General features: G+C 54.9%; 2 protein-coding genes across 3 annotated transcripts; one reads left to right on the top strand and one right to left on the bottom strand.

Annotated features, from left to right (window-relative positions):
* The first annotated feature begins 6,411 nt into the window (after window positions 1–6,411).
* Window positions 6,412–7,708, top strand: PPP1R35 (protein phosphatase 1 regulatory subunit 35). 2 transcript variants are annotated; one of them, XM_003278095.4, is made up of 4 exons: window positions 6,413–6,853; window positions 6,930–7,146; window positions 7,227–7,363; window positions 7,461–7,708. In XM_003278095.4, the coding sequence occupies exons 1-4, from the start codon at window positions 6,623–6,625 to the stop codon at window positions 7,632–7,634; spliced, it is 759 nt and encodes a 252-aa protein (XP_003278143.1). In that variant the 5' UTR covers window positions 6,413–6,622; the 3' UTR covers window positions 7,635–7,708. The 2 variants fall into 2 exon arrangements, with proteins under 2 accessions (XP_030653149.1, XP_003278143.1); XM_030797289.1 differs by lacking the exon at window positions 7,227–7,363 and having other exon boundaries at window positions 6,412–6,853; window positions 7,461–7,703.
* Window positions 7,709–8,871: 1,163 nt separating this feature from the next.
* MEPCE (methylphosphate capping enzyme) lies at window positions 8,872–13,349 on the bottom strand. Its single transcript, XM_030797254.1, has 4 exons — window positions 11,289–13,349; window positions 9,853–10,071; window positions 9,601–9,727; window positions 8,872–9,488 (listed from the first exon to the last, which is right to left on the bottom strand). Exons 1-4 carry the CDS (start codon window positions 12,957–12,959, stop codon window positions 9,436–9,438), a joined length of 2,070 nt encoding a protein of 689 aa, XP_030653114.1. The 5' UTR covers window positions 12,960–13,349; the 3' UTR covers window positions 8,872–9,435.
* Window positions 13,350–14,739: the final 1,390 nt, after the last annotated feature.

The raw sequence follows: 14,739 nt of genomic DNA, 5'->3' as shown, positions 1-14,739 counted from the left end.
CATGGGTAATTTTTGTATTTTTAGTAGAGACGGGGTTTCAGCATGTTGGCCAGGCTGGTCTTGAACTCCTGACCTCAAGTGATCCACCTGCCTGGGCCTCCCAAAGTGCTGGGATTATAGGCATGAGCCACAACACCCGGCTTGGATTATGGACAAATTCTTCTGAATGAGACTGTGTCCCCTGCCTCCAACTTTTCTGCATCCCAGCGGCTGGCATCATCCCATGTCCCAGAGACCTCACACACACCTGATGGGGCTCATCCCAACCCTCCTGTTGCTCAGCCTGCTGCTAGGGAGGCCAGGTTCAGGGTCAGTGTGTTGGCCTGCAGCCGGATGTGTGCCCTCCTCCCTGGATCTCTTCCTTCTGGGTTGGGACGAAGGTGTGAAGGTGGTTTGGAGTCATGAGTTCAGGCTGAGACACCTCAGACCTGCCTGACCTGCTGGGGGGTTCACCCTGCCAGCCTCTGAGATGCAGGAGGATGAGAACACGCACTCTGGGGATGGGAGCCTGGATGTGTGTGTATCTGGAGGGTTGGCCATTCCCATCTTCCAGAGTGTCTCGTGTGACAGGGACCAGTGTGGAAGTGTCTCTGGGTTGGCCCTTAGGCATAGGCCAGTTTTGAGAATAGGAGACGGGAGGTGAGGGGTCGCCATAGGTGGGGTTTGCAGAGGGTGGTATTAGAGCTTTGCTGTCTCTCTGATCTTTCTTGGCCCTATTTGGGGGTGACTTCCAGGATGACGCCCTTGCTCCTCCCCCACTCCCAACCTTGGCAGGTCTTCCCATGTGTCCTCTGTAGCAGTCTCAGCCACACCGTGCAGTGGACCACTGCATTGGAGGCATCCTACCCCTTCTCAAGGACATGGTCCCTTGAAGGACCCTGGATGCTGACCTGTCTCCTGTCCCACCTAGCCCACCTATAGCACCTGGCTCAGCAGAAGCTCATGGATGACCTTGAATGACCCCTTCCAGCACTGAGACTTGCTTTCTTCAAACTAGCATCCAGGTCTAGGATTACCCTACTCAGCAGCCTCAGATAACTAAAGGAGCATCTCTAACTGGTGAGGTCTAACCCAATCAAAAGTCTTTTTTTTTTTTGAGACGGAGTCTCGCTCTGTTGCCCAGGCTGCAGTGCAGTGGTGCGATCTCGGCTCGCTGCAAGCTCCACCTCCCAGGTTCACGCCATTCTCCTGCCTCAGCCTCCTGAGTAGCTGGGACTACAGGCGCATGCCACCACGCCCGGCTAATTTTTTGTATTTTTAGTACAGACAGGGTTTCACCATGTTAGCCAGGATGGTCTTGATCTCCCGACCTCGTGATCCACCCGTCTTGGCCTCCCAAAGTGCTGGGATTACAGGCGTGAGCCACCGCGCCCGGCCCAAAAGTCTTAAATAATATTTAAGGGATGGGTGTTGCTCTGTCACCGAGGCTGCAGTGCAGTGGCGTGATCATAGCTCACTGCAGCCTCGAAGTCCTGGGCTCAAGGGATCCTCCCATTTCGACCTCCACAGTATCTAGGATTACAGGCATGCACCACCACGCCTGGCTAATTTTTAATTTTTTTTATAGAGACTGGGTCTCACTATGTTGCCCAGGCTGGTCTTGAACTCCTGGCCTCAAAGGGATCCTCCTGCCTCTGCCTCCCAAAGTGCTGGAATTACAGGCATGAGTCACGGTGTCCCAGCCATTTTTTTTTTTTTTTTTTTTTTTTTGAGACAGAGTCTCGTGCCGTTGCCCAGGCTGGAGTGCAGTGGCACCATCCTGGCTCACTGCAACCTCCGCCTCTCAGGTTCAAGTGATTCTCGTGCCTCAGCCTCCCGAGTAGCTGGAATTACAGGCATGTGCTGCCATGCCAAGGTAATTTTTTGTAGTTTTAGTAGAGAAAGGGTTTCACTGTGTTGCCCAGGTTGGTCTCGAACTCCTGGCCTCAAGTGATCTGCCTGCCTTGGCCTCCCAAAGTGCTGGAATTTTAGGCATGAATCACCATGCCCTGTCCTCCTCCCCACTTTTTTTTGTTTGTTTTTGTTTTTTTGAGACTGAGGCTGGCTCTGTCACCCAGGCTGGAGTGCAACAGTGCAATCTCGACTTACTGCAACCTCTGCCTCCCCAGTTCAAGCAATTCTTCTGCCTCAGCCTCCCGAGTAGCTGGGACTACAGATGCGTGCCACCATGCCCGGCTAATTTTTTGTCTCCTTTTCTTTTGAAGAGGAAAAGCAATTCCTGGCCTCCCAGCCTGGCCAGCCAAAATAGCTTAGGAAGAATGTGGGCAGGCCCAAGACCTCTCACCTCCCTCACCTCCACCTTCCGATCTTCACATTCATACTGTTTTCTTTTTTTTTAAAATTATCATTATTATTATTATTATTATTATTATTATTTTGAGACAGAATCTCGCTCTTTTGCCCAGGCTGGAGTGCAGTGGCGCTATCTCGGCTCACTGCAAGCTCCACCTCCTGGGTTCACGCCATTCTCCTGCCTCAGCCTCCCGAGTAGCTGGGACTACAGGTGCCCGCCACCGCGCCCGGCTAATTTTTTGTATTTTTTTAGTAGAGACGGGGTTTCACTGTGTTAGCCAGGATGGTCTCGATCTCCTGACCTCGTGATCTGCCCGCCTTGGCCTCCCAAAGTGCTGGGATTACAGGCATGAGCCACCGCGCCCGGCCTATTATTATTTTTTGAGATAGAGTTTTGCTCTTGTTGCCTAGGCTGGAATGTAATGGCACGATCTCTGGCTCACCTCAACCTCCGCCTTCCAGCTTCAAGCAATTCTGCCTCAGCCTCCTGAGTAGCTGGGATTACAAGCATGCACCACCACACCCGGCTAATTTTGTATTTTTAGTAGAGACGGGATTTCTCCATGTTGGTCAGGCTGATCTCGAACTCCCGACCTCAGGTGATCCGCCCGCCTCGGCATCCCAAAGTGCTGGGATTACAGGCGTGAGCCACCGCACCAGGCCCTGTTTTCTTAAAATCATTGGTAAACATTCCACTTCTTGGAGACCCGCAATGTAAACTGGGCAAACAGAATGGCTTGTTTTCATCTGTACTGGGGCCTGAAATGAGACAGTGACTAGATTTTAAGGCTGAGGAATTGCGTTTACTGGGTTCATGGACATGAACTCCTGTAGGGCCCAGATATTTATCAGCATGGCCAAGGCCTGGGGGACAGTTTCGAGTTTCAGCTCCAACACTTCCTGCATGCCAAAGCTGAGTCAGCCTCTTTTTTTAAATAAACAAAAAACGTTTAGTCACAGAGATGTTCAAGAATATGCAAAAGTAGAGAAAATATAGTAATAAAATCCTGCTTCAGCAGTCATCAACATTTGGCTTCATTCATGTACCCTCAAACACTGTTCCGAACCCCAACTTTTTTTTTTTTCTTGTGACAGGGTCTCACTCTGTCACCCAGGCTGGAGTGCAGTGGCGAGATCTTGGCTCGCTGCAACCGCCGCCTCCTGGGTTCAAGTGATTCTCATGCCTCAGTCTCCTGAGTAGCTGGGATTATGGGACTACAGGCACGTGCTACCATGCCTGGCTAATTTTTTGTACTTTTTAGTAAAGACAAGGTTTTGCCATGTTGCCCAGGCTGGTCTCGAACTCCTGAGCTCAGGCATCTTGCCTGCCTCAGCTTCCTAAAGTGCTGGGATTACAGGCTTGAGCCACTGTGCTCAGTCTTGATACTTTTCAATTTAAGGTAAAATATAGCATGATTTATTAGTTTTTTGTTCTTTTTTTTTTTTTTTTGTGACAGTGTCTATCTCTGTCACTCAGGCTGGAGTGCAGTGGCACAATCTCGGCTCACTGCAACCTCCACCTCCTGGCTTCAAGTGATTGTCCTGCCTCAGTCTCCCAAGTAGTTGGGACTACAGGCACCTGTCTCCACACCTGGCTAATTTTTTTGTATTTGTATTTTATTTTACTATTATTTTTTGAGGCAGAGTCTCGCTGTGTTACACAGGCTGGAGTCCAGTTGCACGATCTCAGCTCACTGCAACATATGCCTCCTGGGTTCAAGCGATTCTTGTGCCTCAGCTTCCCAAGTAGCTGGGATTACAGGTGTGCACCACCATGCCTGGCTAATTTTTGTACTTTTAGTAGAGACGGGGTTTCACCATGTTGGCCAGGCTGGTCTCGAACTCCTGACCTCAAGTGATCCACCCATCCTGGCTTCCCAAAGTGCTGGGATTACAAGTGTAAGCCACCGTGCCTGGCCTGATTTTTTAAAACCTTTTAATATAATCACATAAAATGCGTACATTTCCAAAGTCAAATATACAAAACAAAGTATATTTGGAGGAATCTAGACTCTTTGTCTTTCATTCTATTCTCTCCCTCCTATGTCACCATTAAAAAATTTTAATTTATACTCCCAGTTTAAAAATTTATATTTGTACCTCGCTATTTCTTTTCACAATTGAACAATGAGACAATAGACATACTTTCTTGTTCTTAACTTTAGCAGGAAAGCCTCTAGTGTTTCACCATTGAGATCTTCCTTTAAAATCCTTTCTGTAAAATTTGGGCTATGCTATCCATTCTATCTGATGTTCCACAGCACTTCCTGGAAAGATAAAATGAACAATGTGGAAACTCTCATAATGAAAAGTGGTACACAAACATGCCTGTTGACTGAGCATCAATCAATTCCAGGAAAGCCTCAAGATTCCTGAACCTTTTTGAAGGAGTTTGGAGAATCAAAAAAAAAAAAAAAAAAAAAAAAGAGTAAGAAAGGATTCCTGAACTCACTTCCACTTACATTCTACACAAAAATGAAAGGAGGCTTGCAGAATTGAGGGGACCTGCCCCAAGTAACCTAAGGAGCAGGTGGGAGCTCTCATTTCCTTTTCTGCAGTTCAGGGGTCTTCTGCTACGTGGAAAAGCTCAGGGCCCAGGATAAATCCACCGACATTAAAAATTAAAAAAACTGAACTCAAGGCTGGGTGCAGTGGCTACTGCCTATAATCATAGCACTTTGGGAGGCCAAGGCAGGTGAACCACTTAAGGTCAGGCGTTCGAGGCCAACATGGTGAAACCCTGTCTCTACTAAAAATACAAAAAAATTAGCCGGGCGTGGTGGTAGGCGCCTGTAACCCCACCTACTTGGGAGGCTAAGGTGGGAGAATTGCTTGAACACTGCAGGCAGAGGTTGCAGTGAGCTGAGATTGTGCCACAGCCTCCAGCCTGGGCAACAGAGCGAGACTCCGTCTCAAAAAAAACAAAACAAAATATTGAACCCACAATACAGAGTTTTTTGTTTATTTGTTTCTGAGACAGGGTCTTGCTCTGTCGCCCAGGCTAGAGTGCAGTGGTATGATCAGAGCTCATTGCAGCCTGGAACTCCTGGACTCAAGTGATCCTTCCGCCTCAGCCTTCCCAGTAGCTGGGACTACAGGCGAGCACCACCACCATGCCCGGCTAAAATTAAATTTTTTTGATAGAGATTGGGAATGGTGGTGTGGGGTCTCGGTATGTTGCCCATGTTTGTCTCCAGCTCAGGGTTTCAAGCCATCTTCCCGCCTTGGCCTCCCAAACAGTTGGAATTGCAGGCATGCGCTACCGCACCCGTTCCAGGTATCTACTTTCTATACAAATTAATATTTCAGGGAACTCTCGAAGGTAAAAGTAGTCACAAAAAGCTGTAAGAGTTGCTGTGTCTCAGAAGGGAGACCGGGATGGGGTCGGCGACCCCCGCCCGCACTCATACAGGGAAACTCCGGTCCGAGTTTGGAGGCAACGGAACACCGGAAATGCTGTGGAGGTCTGAGTGGGGAGGTCAGGGCACACTGGACCGTTACCTTAAAGCTGCCCCATTTATGGCCAGGCGCGGTGGCTCACGCCTGTAATCCCAGCACTTTAGGAGGCCGAGGTGGGCGGATCACGAGGTCAGGAGTTCGAGACCAGCCTGACCAACATGGTGAAACCCCATCTCTACTAAAAATACAAAAATTAGGCGGGCGTGGTGGCGCGCTTGTAATCCCAGCTACTCAGGAGGCTGAGGCAGGAGAATCTCTTGAACCTGGGAGGCGGAGGTTGCAGTGAGCCGAAATCGCGCCCCTGCACTCCAGCCTGGGCTACAGAGAGAGGCTCAGTCTCAAAAAAAAAAAAAAGGCTGCCCCATTTGGCGCCCCAGGAATGAGGACTGACACACTGGGCACTGGGCATCGCAGCACTAACAGGACTAAGATTCCTCTGGGCAACTTAGCCATAGCAGAGTTTTCAAGAGGAGGAGTGACCCTGATGAGGACCCGTAGGGATGCAACCGACCCCATCTCAAAAACACTTCGGCTTGGGGGCGGTGCCAAGGCTGTGAGTACTTCCAACACTTCGGCTTGGGGGCGGTGCCAAGGCTGTGAGTGCTTCCAACACTTCGGCTTGGGGGCGGTGCCAAGGCTGTGAGTGCGGAAGCCCGCTGGGAACCTGGGGACTGGGCGAGGGAAATGACGCCTGGGAGCGTCAACAGGGTGGGTGGGGCTGCTGACTCCGCCCCCGAAGGAAAGGGTTAACGGTTTCCGGTAGCGGCGTCTAGGAGGGGCGGGGGAAAGGAGGTGGTGGCCAGGCTGTGTCCCCTGACCCTTGGACCGCCAGCGACCCCCGCATCCCCGCACCCTCAAGGCACCTCCAAAGATGATGGGTTGTGGAGAGTCAGAGCTGGAGTCGGCGGACGGGGAAGAAGCCGCGGCGGTCCCGGGGCCACCCCCGGAGCCCCAAGTCCCGGAACTCCGAGCCCCAGTGCCCGAGCCCGGCCTGGACTTGAGCCTGAGCCCGCGGCCCGACAGCCCTCAGCCGCGGCACGGCAGCCCTGGGCGGCGGAAAGGGCGGGCGGAGCGGCGGGGCGAGGCTCGGCAGCGGCGACAGGTGAGCGGAGGAGGCTGGCCGCCGGCCCGCGACGGCCTCGCGCCCACCTAGTCACTGCCCTGCCCTCTGCTCCCAGGTCCGTTTCCGCCTGACGCCACCCTCCCCGGTGCGGTCCGAGCCGGAGCCTGCGCTGCCGCAGGAGCTGGAGATGCCCGTGCTGCAGAGCAGCCTGGCCTTGGGCCTGGAGCTGCGGGCCGCAGCCGGGAGCCCCTTTGATGCTGCGAAGGCCGTGGAGGAACAGCTGAGAAAGTCGTTCCAGATCCGCTGCGGCCTGGAGGAGAGCGTGTCCGAGGGTGAGGGGGGCGGGCGGCCGGCCGCGTGCGGGAGTCGGGGCGAGGAGCGCCGCTCACCTCCGCCCCCGCTGCGCTCTCAGGGCTGAACGTGCCGCGCTCCAAGCGGCTCTTCCGGGACCTGGTGAGCCTGCAGGTGCCGGAGGAACAGGTTCTGAACGCCGCGCTCAGGGAGAAATTGGCTCTCCTGCCGCCACAGGCTCGAGCCCCGCACCCAAAGGTGATGGGGTGTGGGTGTGGGGCTTCCTCCATGTACCCCCTTACCCGGATCCTTCCTCCCAAAGTGTAACCTTGCTTTGGGCCCCACCTCTCAACAGGAGCCACCTGGGCCGGGGCCAGACATGACCATCTTGTGTGACCCAGAAACACTATTTTATGAATCTCCACACCTGACCCTGGACGGTCTGCCCCCTCTCCGACTTCAACTCCGGCCCCGCCCTTCAGAGGACACCTTCCTCATGCACCGGACACTGAGGCGATGGGAAGCGTAGACCCCAAAGATGCTTGGAGGGCTAGTTCGTATTTTTGTGTTAAACTGTTAGAATAAAGTAATTTTGCTAATAAATGGGACTCTTCTTGGAGGCATGAAATGGGGTTAAAAGCTCTCTAGAGGGTTATCCACTTAGCCTCAGGTTGGAAGCTGCCTGGAAGTCGAGTTTGGGGGCCTTTTTGGAACTTGGTAGAATCATGGCAAGTGGAAAACACTGTCCACGTTAGAGGTTTACTTAGATACTCCTCCGTTCACAACCTTACCTGCCTCTCCGACTTCAGCCACAGCTACTGCCTGTTTTTGATCAGGCAGCGATTGTTCTCTGCATCACTTACTCTGATCTCTCAAAACGCAGGGCCCAGCCTATCACACTTCACGGAAACCTTCCATGATTACCTGTCTCAAGGAGCTTGCAAGCCAGCTGTCTGCACTGAGTTACTGAAATTATCTCCTTGCTTTTTACCTTTAAGAGCCTTGCCCATCCTGTTTACACCTGACTTGAATACTCAGTATGTTCGAAGTTCTAGTAACACCTAACAAGCCCCCAAAGAGCTTCATGTTGTTAATTGCCTGTAAGTCTGATTCCACAGCACGAAAAAGGTGCTGGCCCATCCCTGAGCATTTGATCCAAAGCACTTTTGCCCACCTCCACCATCAACTCTTTCCAAGTTAGCCTTCTGGCCAGGTGCGGTGGCTCGCACCTGTAATCCCAGCACTTTGGAAGGCCGAGGCGGGTGGATCACCTGAGGTCAAGAGTTCGAAACCAGCCTGGCCAACATGGTGAAACCCCCATGTCTACTAAAAATACAAAAAATTAGCTGGGCATGGTGGCGCGTGCCTGTAATCCCAGCTACTTGGGAGGGTGAGGCAGGAGAATCACTTGAACCTGGGAGGTGGATGTTGCAGTAAGCCGAGATCAGACCACTGCACTCCAGCCTGACGACAGAATGAATCTCCATCTCAGAAATCTAACAAAAACCAAAAAGTTAGCCTTCTGCCCAAAGCCTCTACAGGGTTTTTCTGGGGAGGGAAGGCAGACTCCAAGTTCCACACCAAAATTTGCATTACACACCTTTTCCTGACTAGGCTTCTGTGTACTTGCGTGTGGACTTCAGTAGTGTTCAACAATCAGCTCAACCACTGAAAAACTTGTCTGCCTTGAGACGTTAAGACAAACAGCACAGGTTCTGGTGGGAGGCACCACCCATCCCCCACCAGCTAGAAAATACCGACACAGGTGTGGGGGCCACTGCCCTAGACATCAAGTTTATTGTGCTGTTCTCACATTCAAAACCCAACCCCCTCTCCCACTGGGGGAGGGCAGAGGGAAGGATTTTCACAGTACCTGCGTGCCTCCCTGCCAGGCTTCCCCCTCTAACCCTCAGTCCATCTATCCATGGTCCACTGAAATGCAGCTAGGGACAAGAGCTAGGGACAACGGCCAAGGAGAAATGGGAATCTCTCTCCTTGGGAGAACAGGAGGAAAGAGCTAGAGAATTTAATATCCTCCCACCTCCCATGCCCTAGGAGAACAGAGGTCAGCAAACAGTCCATGCCATCCAGCCTGGGAGGCTGGGGGAGAGGAAGATGGTGGTGACTCCAGCACAGCCAGCCTGGCTGTGCAGGTGCCAGAGGCATAGGGAGGAGGCTGAGGCAGCAACGGAAGAAAAGCTTTCTTTGCAGATCCAAGAAAGGAAACTATTTTTGGAGTCAGAAAGGAAAGACCTTGGGACACTTTCCTCTTCCCCCAGGTCCTTATGAGCAGCGAGGGCAGCCTCTTCACTTTCTGTTCAGGGGGCCACTTAATGGCTGGGGGATCGGGCCTTGTGGAACAGGTACACAGGACGCTGGAAGCCTGAGGGGAGAGAAAGTGATCAGAAGGGGTTGGCAGCACCTCAGGAGTCCCCATGGGGGCCTGCACTCTTTCAGCCAGGACCAGCCTCCCTGACAAAATAAATCAGCCTTACCTTTAGAGGTGTTGTGGGGTGTGGCCACAAGCTCATAGCTGGAGAAGCCCACGTCTGGGGATGTCAGGTAGGAACTGAACTGCTCTGGCTTCAGTTGGATTCGGTAGTAGTTCTTGTAGATTGTTTCCTAAGGAGAGAGGCAAGGGACCACTTCAGCATACTGCCGCCTCCCCTGGCCAAGGACGATGCCCACCTCAGGGACTTTTCTTGCCTCAACCAAAGGAATGATTATTCCCCCAACACCCAACTCACCGTAAGGGTCTTTCTCTTGCCATACGACGACCAGGGTTGGGGCTCTAGGACCAGGATGCCCCCAGGGCGTAGGTGCCGGTAGATCCGGCGAAACATGCGCTTCAGGCCCTCATCTCCCCAGTTCAGATGCACCCACTTGGTGAGGCTGAGGCAGAGCACCACATCATACTCAGGTGTTTGGGCCTCCACCAGGTCATCTCGATCCAGCACATAATTACCCTGAGGGCAAGAATAGGCAGCGAGGTCAACGGAGGGAATCAATTAACCCCTGCTCCCAGGCAACCTGCTCTGAGGCCGATACAGTCCTGCGACCTCACTTTAGCCCGCGGCAACGTTCTTCTCAGACTAACTCCCAAAAGGTGCCTGCCCTCTTTTTGTTTTCTCCTCTACACCTTCCTGCCTCTGCTTCTTCCTACTGGTGGTAAGCCAAAAAAGGTCGAGGAAGCCTGAGTAATTTTTAAAGGTGCAAATTATCCATGAAGTCTTCCAAAGCTAGAGTCCCAGGACCGTATCCTGTGCTTATTCTCACCCACAGACATTAAGTGGAGTGACTGCAGGTTTTGCAAGGGTAACTAACCCAGGTTTCACAGGCAGACCTGTGGTTCCTTCCCTGCAGTTGGGGCTGGCAAAGTTTCAGGCTCTTTCCTTTCTCTGACAGAAATGAAGAGCCACATCCTTTAGGAAGCCTTTTCTAGAAGATAAGCTCATCACAACCCTCTAAAAAGGACATTCTTCAGGCTTAACCCAACACAATGCCAAAGATCCCAGCAGGTGGCCTAACTGGAGTGTTCTCTGGGGAGCTGTGTTCGGTCAAGGGACTCTGCAGGGCATGGGACTCTCTCCTCTCTGCAGAGGAGTTTCTGGTTCTTCCCTCTCCCACTATCTAGGGTCAATGTGGAGAGGATCTACAGCCAAGCCACTTGGGTTCCTGACACTCTTCAACAAATTGTCTAGGAAAACAAAAGCCGCTGATGGGAGCAACGTTGGCTATCAAAGGGCAGAAACGCCAATATTAGCCTGCTGCTACCCTAATCTCCTCCCTAGAAGACATTCCATGCCTGAACCCCATTCTCAGGCTCCTTCAGTAAACCTGAGGACCAAGTTCCACCTTGATCAAATTCCCTAGTGAGCAGTAGCCTTCAAGGGAAGGGAAGGTGGACCAGTGTGGATTATAGGCCAAGCCGGGAGCAGAGCAAAAAGAGTCCTCCTCTATCTTAGAGATCCTTGCAGTCATGACAAAGGACTCCAGGGTCAATGCCCCAAGGTAGAGACCCCACCTTTCCAGGTTATGAGGGAAGAGACGCCCAGCAGAGGCTCTCACTTGCCAACCCAGACCCCTCTTTTGAGGATCTGGGTCATAACCTTCCCTGCTACATTCCCATTTAATCTCATCTTCACAGCTGGCCCCTATTCCAAGAGCCTCTGGACCCTCTTACCGTGACGAAGACAACATTGTTGGGGAAGACTGATGTGTCCGCTCCATCCAAGGGCACTTGGGGGGCAGCGATGGGACCCCGGCTGGCAGTCAGCGAGGCTGGGAAGCAGCTCCTCTTTCGAACGGTGGTGGTCCCTTCCTCACCCTCTGCCCCCGGGTCCCCTTCCAAAGTCTGGGGTGGGAGACGCAGCTCCTCGGAAAGGTAGTGTCGGATGTTTTGGCGGGCAGAATGGATGAGCCGGGAATCGATATCCAGGCCCACCATACGGGACGGGCCCCACTTGCAGGCAATGCTCAGGGTCAGATGGCCCACATTGCAGCCCAGATCTAGAACGTCCCGGCCCCGAAACCACTCAGGCTTCAACACCCGAAGGCGCCCATCCTCACAGGAAGGATTGCGGTACCCATAGTATTTGCAATAATTCCCATACTGGAACTTGCGCTGTTGCTTTTTGAAGCCTGCTGCAGGCAGTGGGTGGTGGTGGTGGTGGCGGCCTCCCCAACTCCCTCGGCCCTTTTCCTTGGGACCCTGGCCTCCACCCCTAGCCCCTGCCTCCGACTTGCTGGAAGTCCTGCGACGTTTGCGATGTCGGGAGGAGGAAGACGGGGGTGCAGACATAACTGAGGCAGCGGGAGGGGCTGACAGGGAGCCTGAGGGACCCTGCAGAGCAGATGGAAGGGGAGACACCACTTCATCCCTGCAGTTGATGGCTGTGTTGAGTTCATAGGGTTGGGGGGCATCCCGGTTCTGGCCCCTGTGCCGCGGCTGCTGTGAGGCGCCCTCCCCGTGGAGTGAGGGGGTGAGAGGGGCTGTGGGCGGCACGGGGTGGCTCTCACTCCCTCCGGCTGCCTGCTGCTGCTGGTGGTGCTGTCCCCGGTGTCTATGCCGCTTCCGACCAGTCTTGAGTGGCGAAGCAAGAACTACATGGCCCTCATCAGTGCAAGTATTGAGACTGAGCGGGTCAGTAATATCTTTGGGGATGAGGATCTCCACCGGATCTCGCCCTTTGGCCGGAAGGGGGGATGACTTAGGGGTCTCCGCGTTGAGGGCGCGGCTCACTTCCTCATCCAGGAGGCTATTCAGGTTCAGGGGATCAAAGATATTGCCCCCCAGGAGGAAGTTGGAGGGTAACACAGAGTCACAGTCCGAATTCACCCGCCTGCGCCTCTTGAAGGCCGGATGTTTGAAGCCTCCCCCGCCTCCCCCTACATTACAGCTATTTCTCCTCTTACCCCCGCCCCCCCCAGGTGGCCGGTGGGGCTGATAGCCATTGCGGGGTCGAGGAGGAGCAGGCGGACCCAGCTCTGTCCCGCCCCCTCCCCGGCGCTCCTCCCCCACGTCCGGGGGAGCGGCTCGCCCCGGGGGATCCGACAGGCGGGCCTCCCCGTGCGACTGCGCCTGGGGGCCGCTCCCTCGGTGCTGCTGCGCCTGGGGACCACCAGGGGACGTGGCCGCGGCCCCGGGGCTTTCCCGACCGACCCCAGTGGCCGGGGACCCCGCAGATGGCGCGCAAGGACCCGGACCACGCTCCGTCCCGCCGCGGAGCTCCCCAGAGGCGGCCTCTTGGTGCGGCGGCACCGTGGGGCCGCCCCCTCCGCCCGACTCATCTTTGAGCGGCGGCGGCGGGGCCGGCACCAGAAACGGCTCCTTCTCCGCCGCCATCTCGATCATTTCCTCCCCTTATTCCGTCCCAGTCGGGGTAACGAGGGGGATCAGGGGGCTTAACCCCCCCCTGCCTGGACCCTGCTCCCTTCCCCCCCTTTCCCGAGTGCGCGCGCAGCTCTGCTCTTCTCGCCTAGTCTCGCGCCCAAGCGCCTCCCCGCGAAGTGCGCCCCACTCGCCCGCGAGACCAAAACAAGATGCCCGCGAGACCCGAACTACTCGAGGACTCAACTGCGCGTGCGCCGACCCCTTTCTCCTCCACCACTACCACCCGGCCGCGAGCGCGCACGGCGAGCGCGCGTTCCCTTCGCCCCAGAACCACGCATGCGCACTCCGCCACCACCCTGGTTGCGCGCGCATCAGAGTACGAACCAACTTAACGGCTCTGGGAGTTTAAATATAACCCCCCCACAGCCCCCGCAAAAGCCCACCACCCCAAACTGACACCCTACTTCCCTGCGCAGCTATGTCCGGCCCTACTGATCTCCTTTGTCTCTGCCGTGCGATCCCACCCACCGTAGGCGGGGGACGGGAGCTGGTGTGAAAATGTCTCCTTGACACCCGACCCTTGTTCCTGAGGAATGAGTCTCAGCGATCTCCGCCCGGCTCTAAATCCAACAACCTCCCCACCCCGCCTCCTTCCTCCCCCTAGTGGGCAGCGCCTGCGCACACCCTTTTGGGCTTGCGCGGGTAGAGGCAGCACGTGCTGGAGGTGGCGCCCCGCCCCCGTCTTAGGGGTGGGGCCTGTGACGTCGCTTCCTTAAGTTTGGTAAACGCAGCGTGCGTCAGCGCGATCCGGAGGGGCGGGGCTTCCCGACGAAGGGCGGTGCTCATGAATTATTCGTGAGCTGTTGGTAGCACACCTCCCCCCCTCTGCCCACCTTCTGAGAAGCGCTTCCGAGGGAGCGGAGGGGAGACCCTACAAAGCCAAGGAAGGGCAGGAGTGGAACTGGGCTCAGTAAAACGCGATAGGTCATTATAACTCACCCCCCTTGAAAATATTCTCTGCTGAATTGGGGAAAAAGAAAAAGCACTAAAACAGCAGATGTTGTCCAACTTCCTCTTCCCCCGAAACGGCTGAGTCGTTCTCTGGCTCCTCTACCTTCCCCCAATCGCAATCACCTGGAGACGCCACACCACGCCTTCCTCTCCGCCTCCACACCCACGGCCCGAACCCTAACGCCTCCGCCCACTCCAGACGCCCGCTCACTGGCCCGTCAGCTCGCGGGCCTCCCTGAACGCCCGCCGCGGCGCCGCGCCGACTTATATACCAGCGGGTGTGGGCGGGGACGGGGGTTCGGTCCGCGCTGGGCCCTCCAGCTTCTGCCAATGAGGAAGAAGCGAGTCTATGCCGTTTTCTCGGGGAGATGCGCCGTTCGGTCTCCCTGCCAGCGGAGTGCCGGGCCGAGGACAGGGCGGCAGGGGTGACAGTGGGGTCCAGGAGAGTCTCAAATAAAATCCTCAGGTGAGGGCTTGAAGGAGACCAGCAGGAAGAGGAAGAATTAGGGAACGGAAACAGGGAAGAAAAGGCAGTCTGAAACAGAAAAGTTAGTAAGATGTGCTTCAGGAACAATCAGGCTCTGCGGCCGCCGCCTAAAAATATGTGACACCAAAGAGGATTCTGGGATTTGTAGTTTTCCCGTGACGTTCCGGTGGAAGATGGCGGATTTACCTCAGCTGCGGAAACGCAGACGCTGTTTCCAGTTGCGCATGCGCCTCGGCCCCGCGAGCGTGCCGCCGGGGGGGAGGAGCTAGTGCTCAGGGCGTCCTCGTGCCTTTTCTTGGTGGC

This window comes from Nomascus leucogenys, chromosome 17 (assembly GCF_006542625.1).
Source record: "Nomascus leucogenys isolate Asia chromosome 17, Asia_NLE_v1, whole genome shotgun sequence".
Lineage (NCBI taxonomy): Eukaryota > Metazoa > Chordata > Mammalia > Primates > Hylobatidae > Nomascus > Nomascus leucogenys.
Note: the sequence above shows the minus strand (reverse complement) of the source record. Positions and strands in the feature narration are given on the sequence as shown.

Bases quoted from the DNA above. Each gene is read 5' to 3' on its own strand.
- PPP1R35 (XM_003278095.4), top strand. From the start codon at position 6,623: ATGATGGGTTGTGGAGAGTCAGAGCTGGAGTCGGCGGACGGGGAAGAA. The intron at 7,147-7,226 runs GTGAGGGGGGCG...CTGCGCTCTCAG, and splicing joins GGAGGAGAGCGTGTCCGAGG to GGCTGAACGTGCCGCGCTCC. The intron at 7,364-7,460 runs GTGATGGGGTGT...ACCTCTCAACAG, and splicing joins CTCGAGCCCCGCACCCAAAG to GAGCCACCTGGGCCGGGGCC.
- MEPCE (XM_030797254.1), bottom strand. From the start codon at position 12,959: ATGATCGAGATGGCGGCGGAGAAGGAGCCGTTTCTGGTGCCGGCCCCG. The intron at 10,072-11,288 runs GTAAGAGGGTCC...TCTTGCCCTCAG, and splicing joins ACAATGTTGTCTTCGTCACG to GGTAATTATGTGCTGGATCG. The intron at 9,489-9,600 runs GTAAGGCTGATT...CTCTCCCCTCAG, and splicing joins ACCCCACAACACCTCTAAAG to GCTTCCAGCGTCCTGTGTAC.